The following is a 13,671-nucleotide window of genomic DNA, read 5'->3' as shown; positions in this document are numbered from 1 at the left end:
ACAAATAAAGGCCTGCGACAAATACAGGCCGGGGAGGGAAAAAACAAGGATGATTTGAGGCCGTATTCAGACCAAATCAGGTGTTGTTGCACACCGCTGCAGGGTTGTGCGGTAGTGTGCGGGGGGGGGGGTGTGGGTGTGTTTATTTGTGCTCTAAAAAGTAACCGCTCTGAAACAATTAGATATTTTTTTTATTGATCTGATTCACTGCTTTCTTACCAGCTCCATCTCTTCATTCACTCCCTCTCTCCCTCTTTTTCTCTCGTCTTTTTTTAAATCGAGTTGGGAAACCGACAGCAAAGCCTAACTTTACTTTTAACGTGATCAAATGAAAAGAAATGTGCGCCCCGCTCCTCTTGGTGCCTGTTCTAATGTGACTGTGGTTTGTATTAATGTACAAGCTAGCTGGAGGTGGGAGGAAGAAAGTTAGCTTGGAGCTAACGTTAGAGAGACAGCTGATCGATATTTGATATTTGACTGTGCTGTTAACTGGATATTAATTTCCCCTCCCGTACTTGACCGGTCATACTTCACACAAGTTATATTGAAATGTTTGTGTAATGTTTCACAATAAAAGTCGGGTAATGAAGGCTTCTAATTTTATTAATAGCATGATCAGAAGCAGATCAGAAAACAGGGATGCTTCTTACTAAAATATGAGCAAACATACTTGTCAAACAGAGGGAATTAGGAATAAAGGCCTCTCTCTAATATAAGCCTGCTTCCAATAAAGACCTGATACCCTCTGCAGTTGAGGTAAATAAAGGCCCCGGCCACTATTAGAGGAAATACGGTACTTAAAATTATTCCATTTTAACAATAAACATTTCTTGTAATAAGAATATACCACTTTATCTTGTTATATTGCAAAACATTCTTGTTATTTCATAAAGTGGACTCATTAAAACTAACTTTTCTCATTATAACATAAGTTGGTGAGTTGAATATTCCACATGTCGTTCAGTGATACTGCAGCTCTACATCAGCAGGCGATGCTTTGTTGTTTTTCTGAGGCCTTGAGGTTTTCTGAGGTGAGAATAAGAAAGTGTTTCAAAGAAAACAGCGATCCGCCTCCAGACCGACACTCTAACTGCTCACTGAACAGACTGAAGCACTGAGAGACTCAGAAAAAAAACTGTTCATTTACGCAGAGCGCCGCCCACTCACAGCCAGAATCATTTTATATGTTGGGTCTCTGACGGTACTCGGAGCTGTGTTTCAGGTTGGCTGACATGTTTGTGAGGAAACCAAAGAGATGGAGGGTAAAAGTTTTTAAGTGATCAGTGGAAACCGGAATGGAAATAAAAGATTTACACTCTGTCTGCCTGAACCCTCCTAATGATGTTGAGTTTGGCGTGTTCACAAAGTCTGTCACACCGCCGTCAGATGTATAAACTAAATGAACTCGCCGTGACTCAAAGAGTTTGTTTGGTGACGTTCGCAGCAGACGAACCGAGTCACAGTGGAGAGTCAGTGGGAGGAGGATCAGATAGGATCAAATATTTCAAGTTTATTTGTACAACACAATATCATACACCAGCAATACACAGTGACACAGTAAAAAATAAATCATATATATCCTGAATTTATCCACCTCCATGATCTATGTGGGGAGAAAAGTCAATGTGCAGTAAAAGCTGCAAAATATTGCAAAAAATATTGTCAAAATCTGAGAGAAACAAGTAAATGTTTCTGTGTGATTACATCTGTAAAAATGCCTTTTATTATATTGTATTTAATATTATTGTTTATATTTACGTATTATTGTATAATTTTTTTTCTATCTGTCAATGTTTATAATTTTCTGTACTGCTTTGGCAATGTAGGCGTCTAATCTAAGTTTATGTTTAAAAAGAAGATGATGCAAATCTTAAATGTGGTGATTTATGTGGTAAATGTGGTTTTCTATATTTTTCTTAATATCTCTTGAAATCTCATGTTTGGATCCAAACCAACAATGATCTACTAAAAAGTATTGTGTGTGTGTGTATCTACAGCCTGATATATCTTATTCCTCTGTGTCGTCGTTGTCCAAAAAACTTTTAAAAACATGTAAATGAGTCACACCGCTGCACTGGGTGACCTTCATCATGAAGAGTTTGGTCACGTTAGTTTGTTTAGAAACGGCTGCAAAGACTAATAACAGCATCACGTTTTCAGTCTCAGAGACATAAAGACATAGATTTCCTCCAAGGCTGTAAGTACAAATGCAACGTTGGGTACATTTTTTCTGTCTATATAAAAGAAAAAAAGATACATATCATTTAGACAGAGGTAATCAATAAGCCAACCTTTCCTCTCCCTTCCTCTTCCTCTGTTAGATTTCTTCCTCTGCAAATAAACTCAAACTGAAACTAAATTGAGTCAGATGTCATAAAGTGAAAATGTGACTTCTGCCTTTGATTTTTCCTTAAGTCCTCGTTACGCTGTGTGATTTTGAGGCCGTCTGAGATGAAAGTTGACAATCGTGGGAGAAATGTGGTGAAATGTTGGGTCTTAGATCCGAACCGTTGCTCCTGATCTCACTGTGAGACTCATCCCAGCGACGGATGATTTGGAGCTTTTCGAGACCAAAGGCAGCCTGAGGCAAAACTCTGACACAGTCAGAAATTTAAGACCAAATTCTCACAGTGTGACTGCTGCTATGACCCTCGTCTACAACACCAGCCAATCAGAAAACGACTTGAAATGATGCAGAATACACTGACCGATGTGACATTATGTAGGTGCAGTTTTTTGAATAAAGTTTAAGGGAAATGACACAAATGTAAAAGAAGTTTAGATGGATGAAGATCTGATGACGTCTCTGCTCTCATCTATCGGTAGCGCTACGATTCACCGCACGTTCGTCTCACAATCTGACAAACTGATATCGTGCAGTGCAGAGTTTAGGCGTCTCGTACAGCGTGACATGTAATAAACTCACATGATCGTTGTTGTTGCACAGTCTAAAGGAGGCTGTGGTGTTGAAGATGTGTGGAACCTTTGATTGTGATTAATAACAATCATCATCTCTGTTTCCATTGTACTGTAGTTCAACTCTACTGTGTGTGTGTGTGTGTGTGTGTGTGTGTGTGTGCAGGCATTACTCATCTTTGACCTTGAGGTTGATGCACGAGTATCCGTTAATGACAAAAACCATCTGTTGGACACACACAACCACACAGGTCTGCTGGCTGAGTCAGACTGTGCATCATTAATCATGCACATCACGTGTGTGTGTGTGTGTGTGTGTGTGTGTGTGTGTGTGTGTGTGTGTGTGTGTGCACTATGTATCTATGACCTTTAGGTTGATGCACAAGTATCAGCGAGGCAGGGGATGCTGTGTGTGTGCGTGTGTGTATGTTACCTGTCCGTCAGCGCTGAAGGCGAGGCAGGCGATGCCGTGTGTGTGTCCGTCACGGAGCAGCGAGACGGTCTGGGCGGTGAAGGAGTCCCACACACACACGTAAGGATCCTTCCCCACCTGACCCGTCGCCACCAGGGAGCGCTCCGGGTGCAACGCCAGGCTGAGGGGGGAGGAGGAGGGAGGGGGTGAGAGATAAAAACAGGAGGAGAAAAGAAGGAAAGATGAAGAGAAGATGAAAAAATAAACATATTTAACATTTGTCCATCTGCAAAAAATCATAATAACATACAATAAAAAATGAGATGTACACATATATGTCAACACACACATACTGTACATCAAGCCTCTGACTTTTTTCTGTGAAGTTTGTTTGTGCAATTCAGATTCAACAAACTCTCTTAACTTGTAGTAAATCTCAGGTTTCAGCCTGATGAAGGTCACCTGCTCATCAGGAGGTTGAACGTTAGAAAAGTGTATGAATCCATCAGAGCAGCGCTGCACTGTGACAGAAATAAAGAGGGAACGCTTTGACAGGAAGTCAGATGATAAAAAATATCTTTTTAACTGTGTTTTTTTTTCGTGCCTGTTAACTTATGGAGGATGAAACATGTTATCTGTAAATATATGAGACAAAAACACAAAAGCTGAAAAATGATGCTCATCCCTTTGAAGCAGCTGTAATCGATGTTTTTTATAACTCCACTGTCTGTAGTGGAGTTAACTTATCTGTCCGGCTGCTTAAAGAGGCTGTAATGATATATAACAGTGTTTAATGTGTTGTGAGTAGTTCATAGTCATGAACCTACAGAGAATTATCAGAGACTCTGCAGCTCCTCTCGGCTTTACGGAGCTTTATAGTGAGTTTCAGCTCATTGTTTATCTGTCTTTACTGTTTTGGTTCACTCTCAGTGCTCTCTCAGCATCTTTTTGGGCTGCAGCAGGCAGCTGTTTTCAGAGGAAAAACTGTAAAAAGCCACTGTCCACTACCTGCTCAGCACCAAACAGACACAGTTAGCTGTAGACTAGCTGGTGAACATAGTGGAGCATTTAGCAGCTAAAGAGCCAGATATTTCCCTCAGGAGTTGGTAGAGAGCAAAAACAGAGCTAAAAGAGAGTGAATATTGGACTTACATTCACCAGGTGGACAGAAACACGACTCCACATGAATGATAATGTTGCTCCGTAACTGCTGGATGTGGAAATAAGCAACTGTTTGGCAACAAGTAAATAAAAGGCAGAGCCTCCATCTGAATCCAGTGTATGTAGAGATATTAATGTATGTGTATGCGGACGATGCACATTTCTATTTTAAGAGCCTGAGTCAAAGCGGGAAAAGTGTCAATAAGTTAACACAACACAGTTTCATTGAGTGTTGTCCATTAATTCATCGTTTATCAAACTCACATTTCCTTAATGATGATAAAGTGGAGTCTGACTGTGTATAAGGCTGCAGCTACATTACATTTTAAATACATTTGTTCAGCTTTAATCTGACGTGGAGGGACAAACCACAGGAGGCAGCAGCCCAAGATGAAAAAACACAGTTAAAGATTTAAAACATGCAGAGATCAAAGACACAGAGACGTGACTGTAAGCTCACAGTCTGATCCGGGAATAATGCGTTTGCTGATTTGCACTTGAAAAAGGCGGTCGAGGTTAAAATACAGCAGATTTTTAAATGTTTAGACGTCTGTTTGTATCTCGGCTTCACAGCGTGATCCTGCTCACTCGGAAATATTAACATACAATCAGAGATTACGCATTATGTGCAATAAAGATGGATGCAGGAGCTGCTGTAACAAGCCGACAGAGTCTCAGTGTTATAACAGGAGGATGTGCAGAGGTTCGAGGATGAATGTGCTTCGATACGGACTGAATGAACAAGGAAATGAAACAGTGTGTCTGGCTCTGTAAGAGACAGGAGACAGACACAAAACCTTAGAGCGAGCAGGTTAGCATCACAGAGTCGGTTACCACGGTAACTGACCCAGAGTTTAAGTTAGCTCTCTGTCTGGAACTGAAAACACCAGAGTTTCCCTGAACAATCTCAGAGTTTTTCCACTAATCCCCCGCTCTCTGATACAGAGCTATCAACTTTAAAAAGGTGATGATGTCAGCGGTGTGTTCAATATTTGTTTCTGGAGATAATTAGTTGATAAAAAAAAATCAGATAATGCAGGTTTAAAATACACATTTTATAGACCTGTCTTCTCTCTGCCTTTCAGAGGGTCACTGTGTGTTCTCCTTTACAAAGGGAGCACTATAAATACACACACAGCTCAATGGCATCATTATCAACACACACACACACACACACACACACACAGTCTCCTCTCTGCTCTGTTGATGGTGTAATGATCCCTGATGCTTGAAGTGTGTGTGTGTGTGTGTGTGTGTGTGTGTGTGTGACCTTGACTTTTCTCTCTGTTACTCCAGTGAGGCTCTGACATCAGAACTGCAACAATCAATCATTCGACAGGAAATTAATCGGCAACATTTGTTGGTTTAATCTCAGATTTGAGTTTTTATTGCTTTTCATTATTTTACATGACTGGAAATTTAATATTTTGGTTTTGGACAAAACCAAAAGGATTTGAGGACGTCAACTCAGACTACAGGATGTTGTGAGCATTTTCTGGTGTTTTATTGACCAAACGATTAATCGTTTACTTTATACTCTTTACTCTGTGTGTGTGTGTGTGTGTGTGTGTGTGTGTGTGTGTGGAGTCAGGACAGGTCGGTGTAATTACAGCTGACAGGAATGTACACAGAACAGGAAGAGAGTGTTTATAAAGAATAAAGGAAGATTAAGACAGAAATAGAACAGGTGTGTCAGCCACAAAGGCTCATTGATCCCTGCATGTGCACACACACACACACACACACACACACACACACACACACACACACACACACACACACACACCCTTCAACATCGTCTCTCCTCCTCAACCTGCCAGCCAATGAGCCTGCTAGCTGCCGCGGTTGCCATGACAACAACATCGCCAAGGGCACGGGAGCTTGAGATTGGAGCACGACAACTGTAGAGTCAAGGTCAAACATCACTAAACACTCACACACACACACACACACACCTGAACACACCTCTCTGCTGCTTGTCACACACGGTGTCTTCATGTCTTATTGTTCATGTATTTGATTTTATTCACACTGAACTGTTTCTGTGATGCTTTTGTTTTATTTCTACATCAATCATAATCATTCCTCCTGTTCATACTGGATAATAAAAGATCCTTCAAATGTGCTTTCAGTGTAAGTGATGGAGGATAAAATCCACAGCGTGTCTACACAGTCATTTAAAAGTCTCTGTGAAGCTTCTATTCAGCTTCAGCAGTCTGAGTTAGTCATATCAAGTGGATATCTGACACATTTACAGTCTTTTTAGCATCAAATTCCCTCTTTGTGTTTCCTCGGACAGTGTTTCCCTGTTGAGCTGCAGTGGAAGTATAGTAACAAAAAGAGGAACTTTGGCACTAAAAAGACTGTAACGTTGAAAGATATCTACTTGATTTGACTCATTTGGACGCTGAAGCTTCATATTAGCTTCAGATAAACTTTGAAATACATTTTTGCACAGAAGGAGGACTGTGGATTTTGTCCTCCATCACTTCCATTTTAAGGTCATTATGAAGGGATCTTCTAATGGTCAGTATGAACAGGGGGAATGATTACAGCAAGAAAAACAGGTTTCAATGTTCATCATTTAATATGTGATTTAAAGGAACCTTAACCACCAAATTCAACCCAAGTAAAAAGCTGAGTTGATGGTTATTGCTGGTTAGATTTAGCAGGATTTTAACTGGGTTTCTATTCTCCATCATGATTGGATTTAGCTGCTGCTTAGTTTGGTTTTAGTTCATTCAGTTGCATAAAGACACAAAAAAAACCTACAGTACATTAAAGGAATAAAAGATGAGAGATTTAAAAAAAAAAAAAAAACCAAATAACATCTAAAACTGAAGTTTTTCAAAGAAGTAAAACAAGTTATTTCCTCTTGAAGTCAGTCTGATTTCCTCCTTTTTCTGATCATCCCCATCGTTTGCATATAAATCCATTCTCCTCCTTCCTCCTTCCTCTTCCTCCTCCTGCAGCTCATCCTTTTTTCTTCTTCTTTTTCTCTACATTTCTTGTCGCCTCTTTTTTTTTCCTCTTTTTACTTCATTTTAAATGCTCTCGTTTTCAATCTGCCTGCCTTTACTTCCCACTTTCCTCCTCCCCTCCTGCTTCCTCTCCTCTCATCTCCGTCCATGTCCTTGGGACAAACCGCCATCTGTTTTGTTGAAACAACACCAGCCAGGTCTCTCTCTCTCTTTCTCTCTCTCTCTCTCTTCCTCACACAAACAAACACAAACAAACACACACACACACACTAGTGAAGTCCCTCTTGGCTATTTATAGAAGCTGCACTGATTTCACTAGCTGCTAATAATAGACTGCTCTGTGTGTGTGTGTGTGTGTGTGTGTGTGTGTATGTGTGTGTGTGTAATTTGTTGGTGATCCAGTAAACACAAAGACATCGTTAGATAACTAGTTAAATATTAATTATGTGGGTATGTTAGTAGTTGCTGAGCGGTTCTTTAAAGTGTTTTGTGAGGTGGATTTAAATCAAAAACCTTGTATTTATCACAATTTCAGAGAAAATTACACACGTTTTAAATGCTTGCAAAGGTTTCATGTTGTCTTTATTCCTTTAGAAGAACCTTTTCCTAAACGACAAAACACATCCTCTGCAACTGTTTGTTTTCTGATCTGCAACATCTATATTTAAGCTTTGGTCACATTTATGCAGCTGAAACTACTTCGTCAAGGTCGGGAAAAGATCGAGGTCAAAACTAATAACTGTTTGTCTACAAAATAGCTTAATTTCCTAATTATACCAATAGATTTGTTTACTTTTTATTGACATAATCAATGCGTTCTCTCAGCTCAAGTTCTCATTAATTACTATTCCAAGGAATTCATTTTTTTGCCGTTGAGGTATGTGGCCACTGAAATTATGAAATTTTATTTTTTTTATCTATTTTCGGATAAATCAATTAGTTGTTTGGTCTATAAAATATCAGAAAATGGTGAGACATGCCGATAATGTCTCCCAAAGCACAAGATGACGTCCTCAAATGTCTTGTTTTGTCCGCAACCCAAAGATATTCAGTTTGTTGTCATACAAACAAGAAAATATTCACATTTGAGAAGCAAAATCAGAGAATTTGGGCTTTTTTTATCCTTAAAGAACAGCTTTAGACGATTAATCGGTTATCAAAATAGTTGGCGATTAATTTAATAGTTGGTAATTAAACAACTGATTGTTGCAGCTCTGTGATATTTAGAGATGAAACAGAGGAACTTGAATGTGACAGACCAAGGTTGTGTCTGTAACAGTCAGGCAGAGACTGTATATAAAGATGGACGTCATGAAGTGAAGTCAAAACATCTGGATCGCCCCCCTGGTGGCTGGCTGCGGTATAGGTCATAAGTCCCGCCCCCTCCATGTTAGCAGATGGGACATGAACCAAACAAAATAAATAAAATCAAAAGTACACATCAAATACATTTTTCTCAAAGATGGTTGCTGTCATTTCAGGTACTTCTTATCATGCTGATGTTTGTCTAAGTGCTCTAGTTATTTGACGATATAGAAAGGGGGTGTGACGTCATGATTGACAGCGGTGACAGCCGCTCTCAAACCTCCGCCAAGCAGGGGGACGGCTGAGGGGGCGTGTTCCACGGGCCGTCATCCCGCCGCCCGACTCTACTGCGCAGACTCTGGCTCCAAATGACATCACACAAGCAAGATGGCCGGTAGGAAGTGGCGACGCGTCGTCCATATTTACGTACAGTCTATGGTCTTGATGCAGCTTTAAGTTCCACTGACAGCCACTAGCTGCTCCAACTGACTCTTATTCAAAAAGCCTCAACTTCTCTCTAGAAATACAGAGTCAATCATTGTTTTCAACAAGTCATTCTGGTCTCAATCTCTAAATTCAGACCCTCTAATAAGTGTGCTGGTGGTCATTTTGGACATTATTGCTCCGTTAATGAGATTTGAAGTAGCTTTGGTGTCTGCTGTGTGGGTGATCAACAGCTGTGCTCCAAGACTCACACTGAGTCAGACTATTGTTGCAATATTTCACGAACTTTAATGTTACTTGTTTACGATATCTGCCCTGTTAGCACGATTTAGCTAAAGTAGCTAACATTAGAGCGCTCAGTGTTCCCAGTAAGCTAGCGTTAGCTTGGGTCCGAGGTAGCGGGGTGTGTTTCCAGAGCGTGAAAAGCAACAACATGCAGTCCTTATTTAGAAGGTTCTGGCTCCAAACAGAAAAGATGGCACCAACCAGAAGCTTCAAACTGGCTCCAGTGAAACCAACAGGTGACATCACACCACCACTATATACAGTTTATGGTCTGTAAACATTATGGGAGAGACTATGTTGGGCACATTTCCTTATCATGACATCATAAACTGAGTTTTCACCTAAAATGTAACTGATATTCCTAAATTACAGCGTGATGCATTGGCTGATCTGACAGATTAGTCAAACCTTCAGTTCTCAGTTTACAGAGCAAAGTGACAAATCGTCTGTTAGAGGCGTAGAAAGCAGCGAGCAGCGGCGTCTTCCTCCTGCAGATCAAAGCTCCGTCTAAGAGCAGCGACGCACCGAGAGGCTGCAGCTGCCAACGGGGAGATGTGACTGTAGGCAGGCAATCTGGGAAACATTCATCATACCAATTAATTGGTAATGAACACACACACATACACACGCAGACACACACAGTTTAATAGTGCCAATTAAACTGGAATGAGCACACATCCTCCGATGAATATTATAAATGCTATATGAATAATAAATTAACTAGCGCTGTGTGTGTGTGTGTGTGTGTGTGTGTCAGGTCTCGTATCTCCTTCCTGTTTGTGCTTAAAAATCTCCACTGCTGTCTTTTTAACTTTTACTTTCCTTTCTGATTGACTTGTCTATCTTCTGTTATCAGTCCGGAGTCACAGGAGCAACATCCTGTGACCTCTGACCTCCTCACTGCTTCACGCTACTTTAGTTCATGAGGTTTATTCTGTCTTGCAGGCGGCTTCATGAATGTCAGAAACAGCTTAGAATAAAATCAGTGTAGGTGTGTTTTATTTAAAGCAGGTGGTGAAATCAGGGCAGCTTCTTTAAATAGACCAGAGGAACTCCTCCTCTGTGTGTGTGTGTGTGTATGTGTGTGTGTACAACACAACAATCGCTTGTTTTCCCCTGTCGAAATATCACAACACACATAAAACATCAACCGACACATTTTCAAAAAGCAGAAACAAACATTTGACATATCATTAGTTATGTTACTGAAAGTAGAACCAGGAGAAGTTAAACAGGAAGTTCCACAAATTCAAAATATTAAAATCTTAAATTATTATAAACAAGTTCAAGTCTTAAATCATTCGAGACAAATTAAGTATCATGAAGCCCGAGTTATTCAAGGCAAGTCTCAATCTATGTGTGACAAGTCAAAGTTAAGTCTTAAGTCGTTCAAGACAAGTCGAGTAATTTGAGACAAGTTCAAGGCCATCCTCAAGTCATTACAAATAAGTCTGAAGTAATTACAGATACATTAAGTCCAAGTGAAGTCTCAAGTCATTAGACAAGTCCAGGTTGAGTCTAAAGTCCTCTAAACATGTCCAAAATTAAATATCAGGAAGCCCGAGTCATTCAAGTCAAGTCCAAGTCAAGTTCAAATCATTCAAGGCGAGTCTCAGTCCATTTGTGACAAGTAAAAGTCAAGTCTTAAGTCGTTCAAGACAAATCTAAGTCGAGTCTCTGGTTACCTGAGACAAGTTCAAACCGAGTCTCAAGTCATTCAATACAGGCCCAAGTCAAGTCATTTGAGACAAGTTCAAGGCCATCCTCAAGTCATTACAAATAAGTTTGAAGTAATTACAGATACATTAAGACCAAGTGAAGTCTCACGTCATTAGACAAGTCCAGGTTGAGTCTAAAGTCCTCTAAACGAGTCCAAGTCAAGTTCAAGTCATTCGAGGTGAGCTCAGGTCAAGTCTCAAGTCAGTCAAGACGATTCCAAGTTGAGACAGAAGTTTTCAAAACAAGTCCGAGTCGAGTTTAATTCATCCGAGACAAGTTAAAGTCGTTCAATACTGGTCCGAGTCAAGGATCAAATCATTTAAGGTCAGTTTAAGACGAGTCTCATAGTCTACCAGAGCAAGTTGGGTCACTAATTACTAAATTGTAGTTCAACTCTTTCACCATTTGAACATTTTTTCTTTGAAAGCCGTGTTAATACATAGCTGAGACCAAGTCAGGCCCACGTCTATCCCAGTCCTTCTGACTCACGGTTCTTCCTGTCATTCCCACCAGAAGACCACTCAGTCTCCGCTAGGATCTCTTCATGCCTTGCCGATATATCAGCATGGATGAAAGAACGCCACCTTCATCTTAACCTCTCTAAGACCGAGCTCCTTGTCATACCAGCCAGTCCTTCCACACAACAAAACATCAGCATCCAGCTCGAATCAACCCAACTCACGCCCACAAAGTCTGCCTGAAATCTGGGTGTCATGATTGATGACCAACTAACCTTTAAGGTTCACGTGGCCTCAGTCGCTCGATCATGTCGATTCACCCTGTACAACATCAGGAAGATCAGACCCTTCCTGTCTGAGCATGCAGCACAACTCCTGGTTCAGGCTCTCGTTATATTACGTATCGACATGCAGGCCTCCCCGCATGTACACTTAAACCTCTGCAGATGATCCAGAACGCGTCAACAAAAAAAAAAAAACATACTTCTATGCACTCTAATCATTGACTTGTTGCACCGACTGTTGGCATCTACGTCCTATCGTGCCCAAACTTAAGCTTTATGGCACTTACTGGTGTTGTTGTCTCCTGACTAGATCCTTGCTTGTGTTGTATCAGTCTCATATGTACGTTGCTTTGGATAAAAGCGTCTGCTAAATGAAATGTAATGTAATGTAATGTAAAAAGTCCTTCTGACTCAAGTCTACACCTCTGGGACAGATGTACAAACGCTGCTGTGCGTTCGTCAGCAGTTCGACAGAAACAGATAAACAAAAGTTTTTAGGAGTCACTGACTGGTTTCAGTACTTGTTGGTTCATGCCTTTTAAAATATAAAGTATTTTGTCAGTGAAATAAACTCATTATAAAAACATAAAGTGTAAAACTATGATTAATAAGAGTTTCAGCAGTAGTGAATCTGATTATGGCTTTGAGGGGAAATATAATCTAGATTAGAAACAAACACATCGAACAGGAGATCGTCATGTTTTCTGGCAGCGAGGAAGAAGAAGAAATCCTCGATTGAAGCTGCCATGTTGAGGAAACTCCTGTGGAAATATTACAGCAGCGGCAGCAGAGAGAGAAATGGATAAGAAGCCTAATAACTGCCTCTGAGGAAAGAACATTTTCCTAAAATAAAGTCTACATCTTCTCTTCTTTTTAAAGGCACGATAAGGAGTTCACTCTTTCTCTCTCTCCTTACAATAAGTAGCTTATATTCAGTTTCCAGACCTTTCAGATTACACTGAAGAGTGACATAACACCCTGAGGGGTTTGTGTGTGTGTGTGTGTGTGTGTGTGTGTGAGTAAATCTGTGTGTAGGAAAAGTGTGCGTTCCAGTGTGTTTGAGTGCCAACAGATCGTGGGAACATTCATGACTGCGGGGCAGATTGTCGGTGGGATGCTGGACAGATAATTTCTTAGTCATCATCTTAATGAAGACCACTGAGCTGTGAATCCACACAGCCACCAGGCTTGTGCTACTCACTGCTGCTATTAACAAGCTTCTCCCATGAAAAGAAGAGAAAAGAAACAAGTACGTGGATTAACCGATGCTTCTAGGAATAAAATATTTCCTCCAGGTCTTCACGAGATATTAAACAAGGATCTTAAGAGTCAAAAGGCCGAGAAATCATCTAATTACAAGTTCAATGCATCTCTGTTTTTGCTGAGAATCTTTTTTTTCCAAATATAATTAGTTTATTATCACAGAAAAGTGAAAACCAGAAAGTATTCACATTTTGGAAGCTGGAACCTATTAATGTTTAGCATTTTTAGCTTAAAGAAATAGCTTAAAAGATTATTAGAAAATTAGAAAAGTTAATTTTCTGTCGATCAACTAACTGATTATTCGTCGCAGCTCTAATTGGATGTTTGTTACATTATCTAAAACCTCAGAATAATCTGTGGAAAAGGAGAAGCAGTGCATAGAAAAGCTTCTGTGTGCTGCTTTCTGCTTTAACTGAAGGATTGTCAAACATTAAAGATCCCGT

At 40.3% G+C, this 13,671-nt stretch overlaps 1 protein-coding gene across 1 annotated transcript in view; it reads right to left on the bottom strand.

Moving 5' to 3' along the window:
• Nucleotides 1-13,671, bottom strand: part of LOC137197421 (echinoderm microtubule-associated protein-like 6) — a 97,151-nt gene that overhangs the window by 62,604 nt on the left and 20,876 nt on the right. The window contains exon 2 of the mRNA XM_067610822.1: nucleotides 3,350-3,509. Within this exon, the coding sequence (XP_067466923.1) occupies nucleotides 3,350-3,509 (160 nt within the window). The remainder of the gene's footprint in view (nucleotides 1-3,349; nucleotides 3,510-13,671) is intronic.

This window comes from Thunnus thynnus, chromosome 14 (assembly GCF_963924715.1).
Source record: "Thunnus thynnus chromosome 14, fThuThy2.1, whole genome shotgun sequence".
In the NCBI taxonomy this organism is placed as follows: domain Eukaryota; kingdom Metazoa; phylum Chordata; class Actinopteri; order Scombriformes; family Scombridae; genus Thunnus; species Thunnus thynnus.
This window is presented reverse-complemented; position numbering and strand designations above follow the sequence as displayed.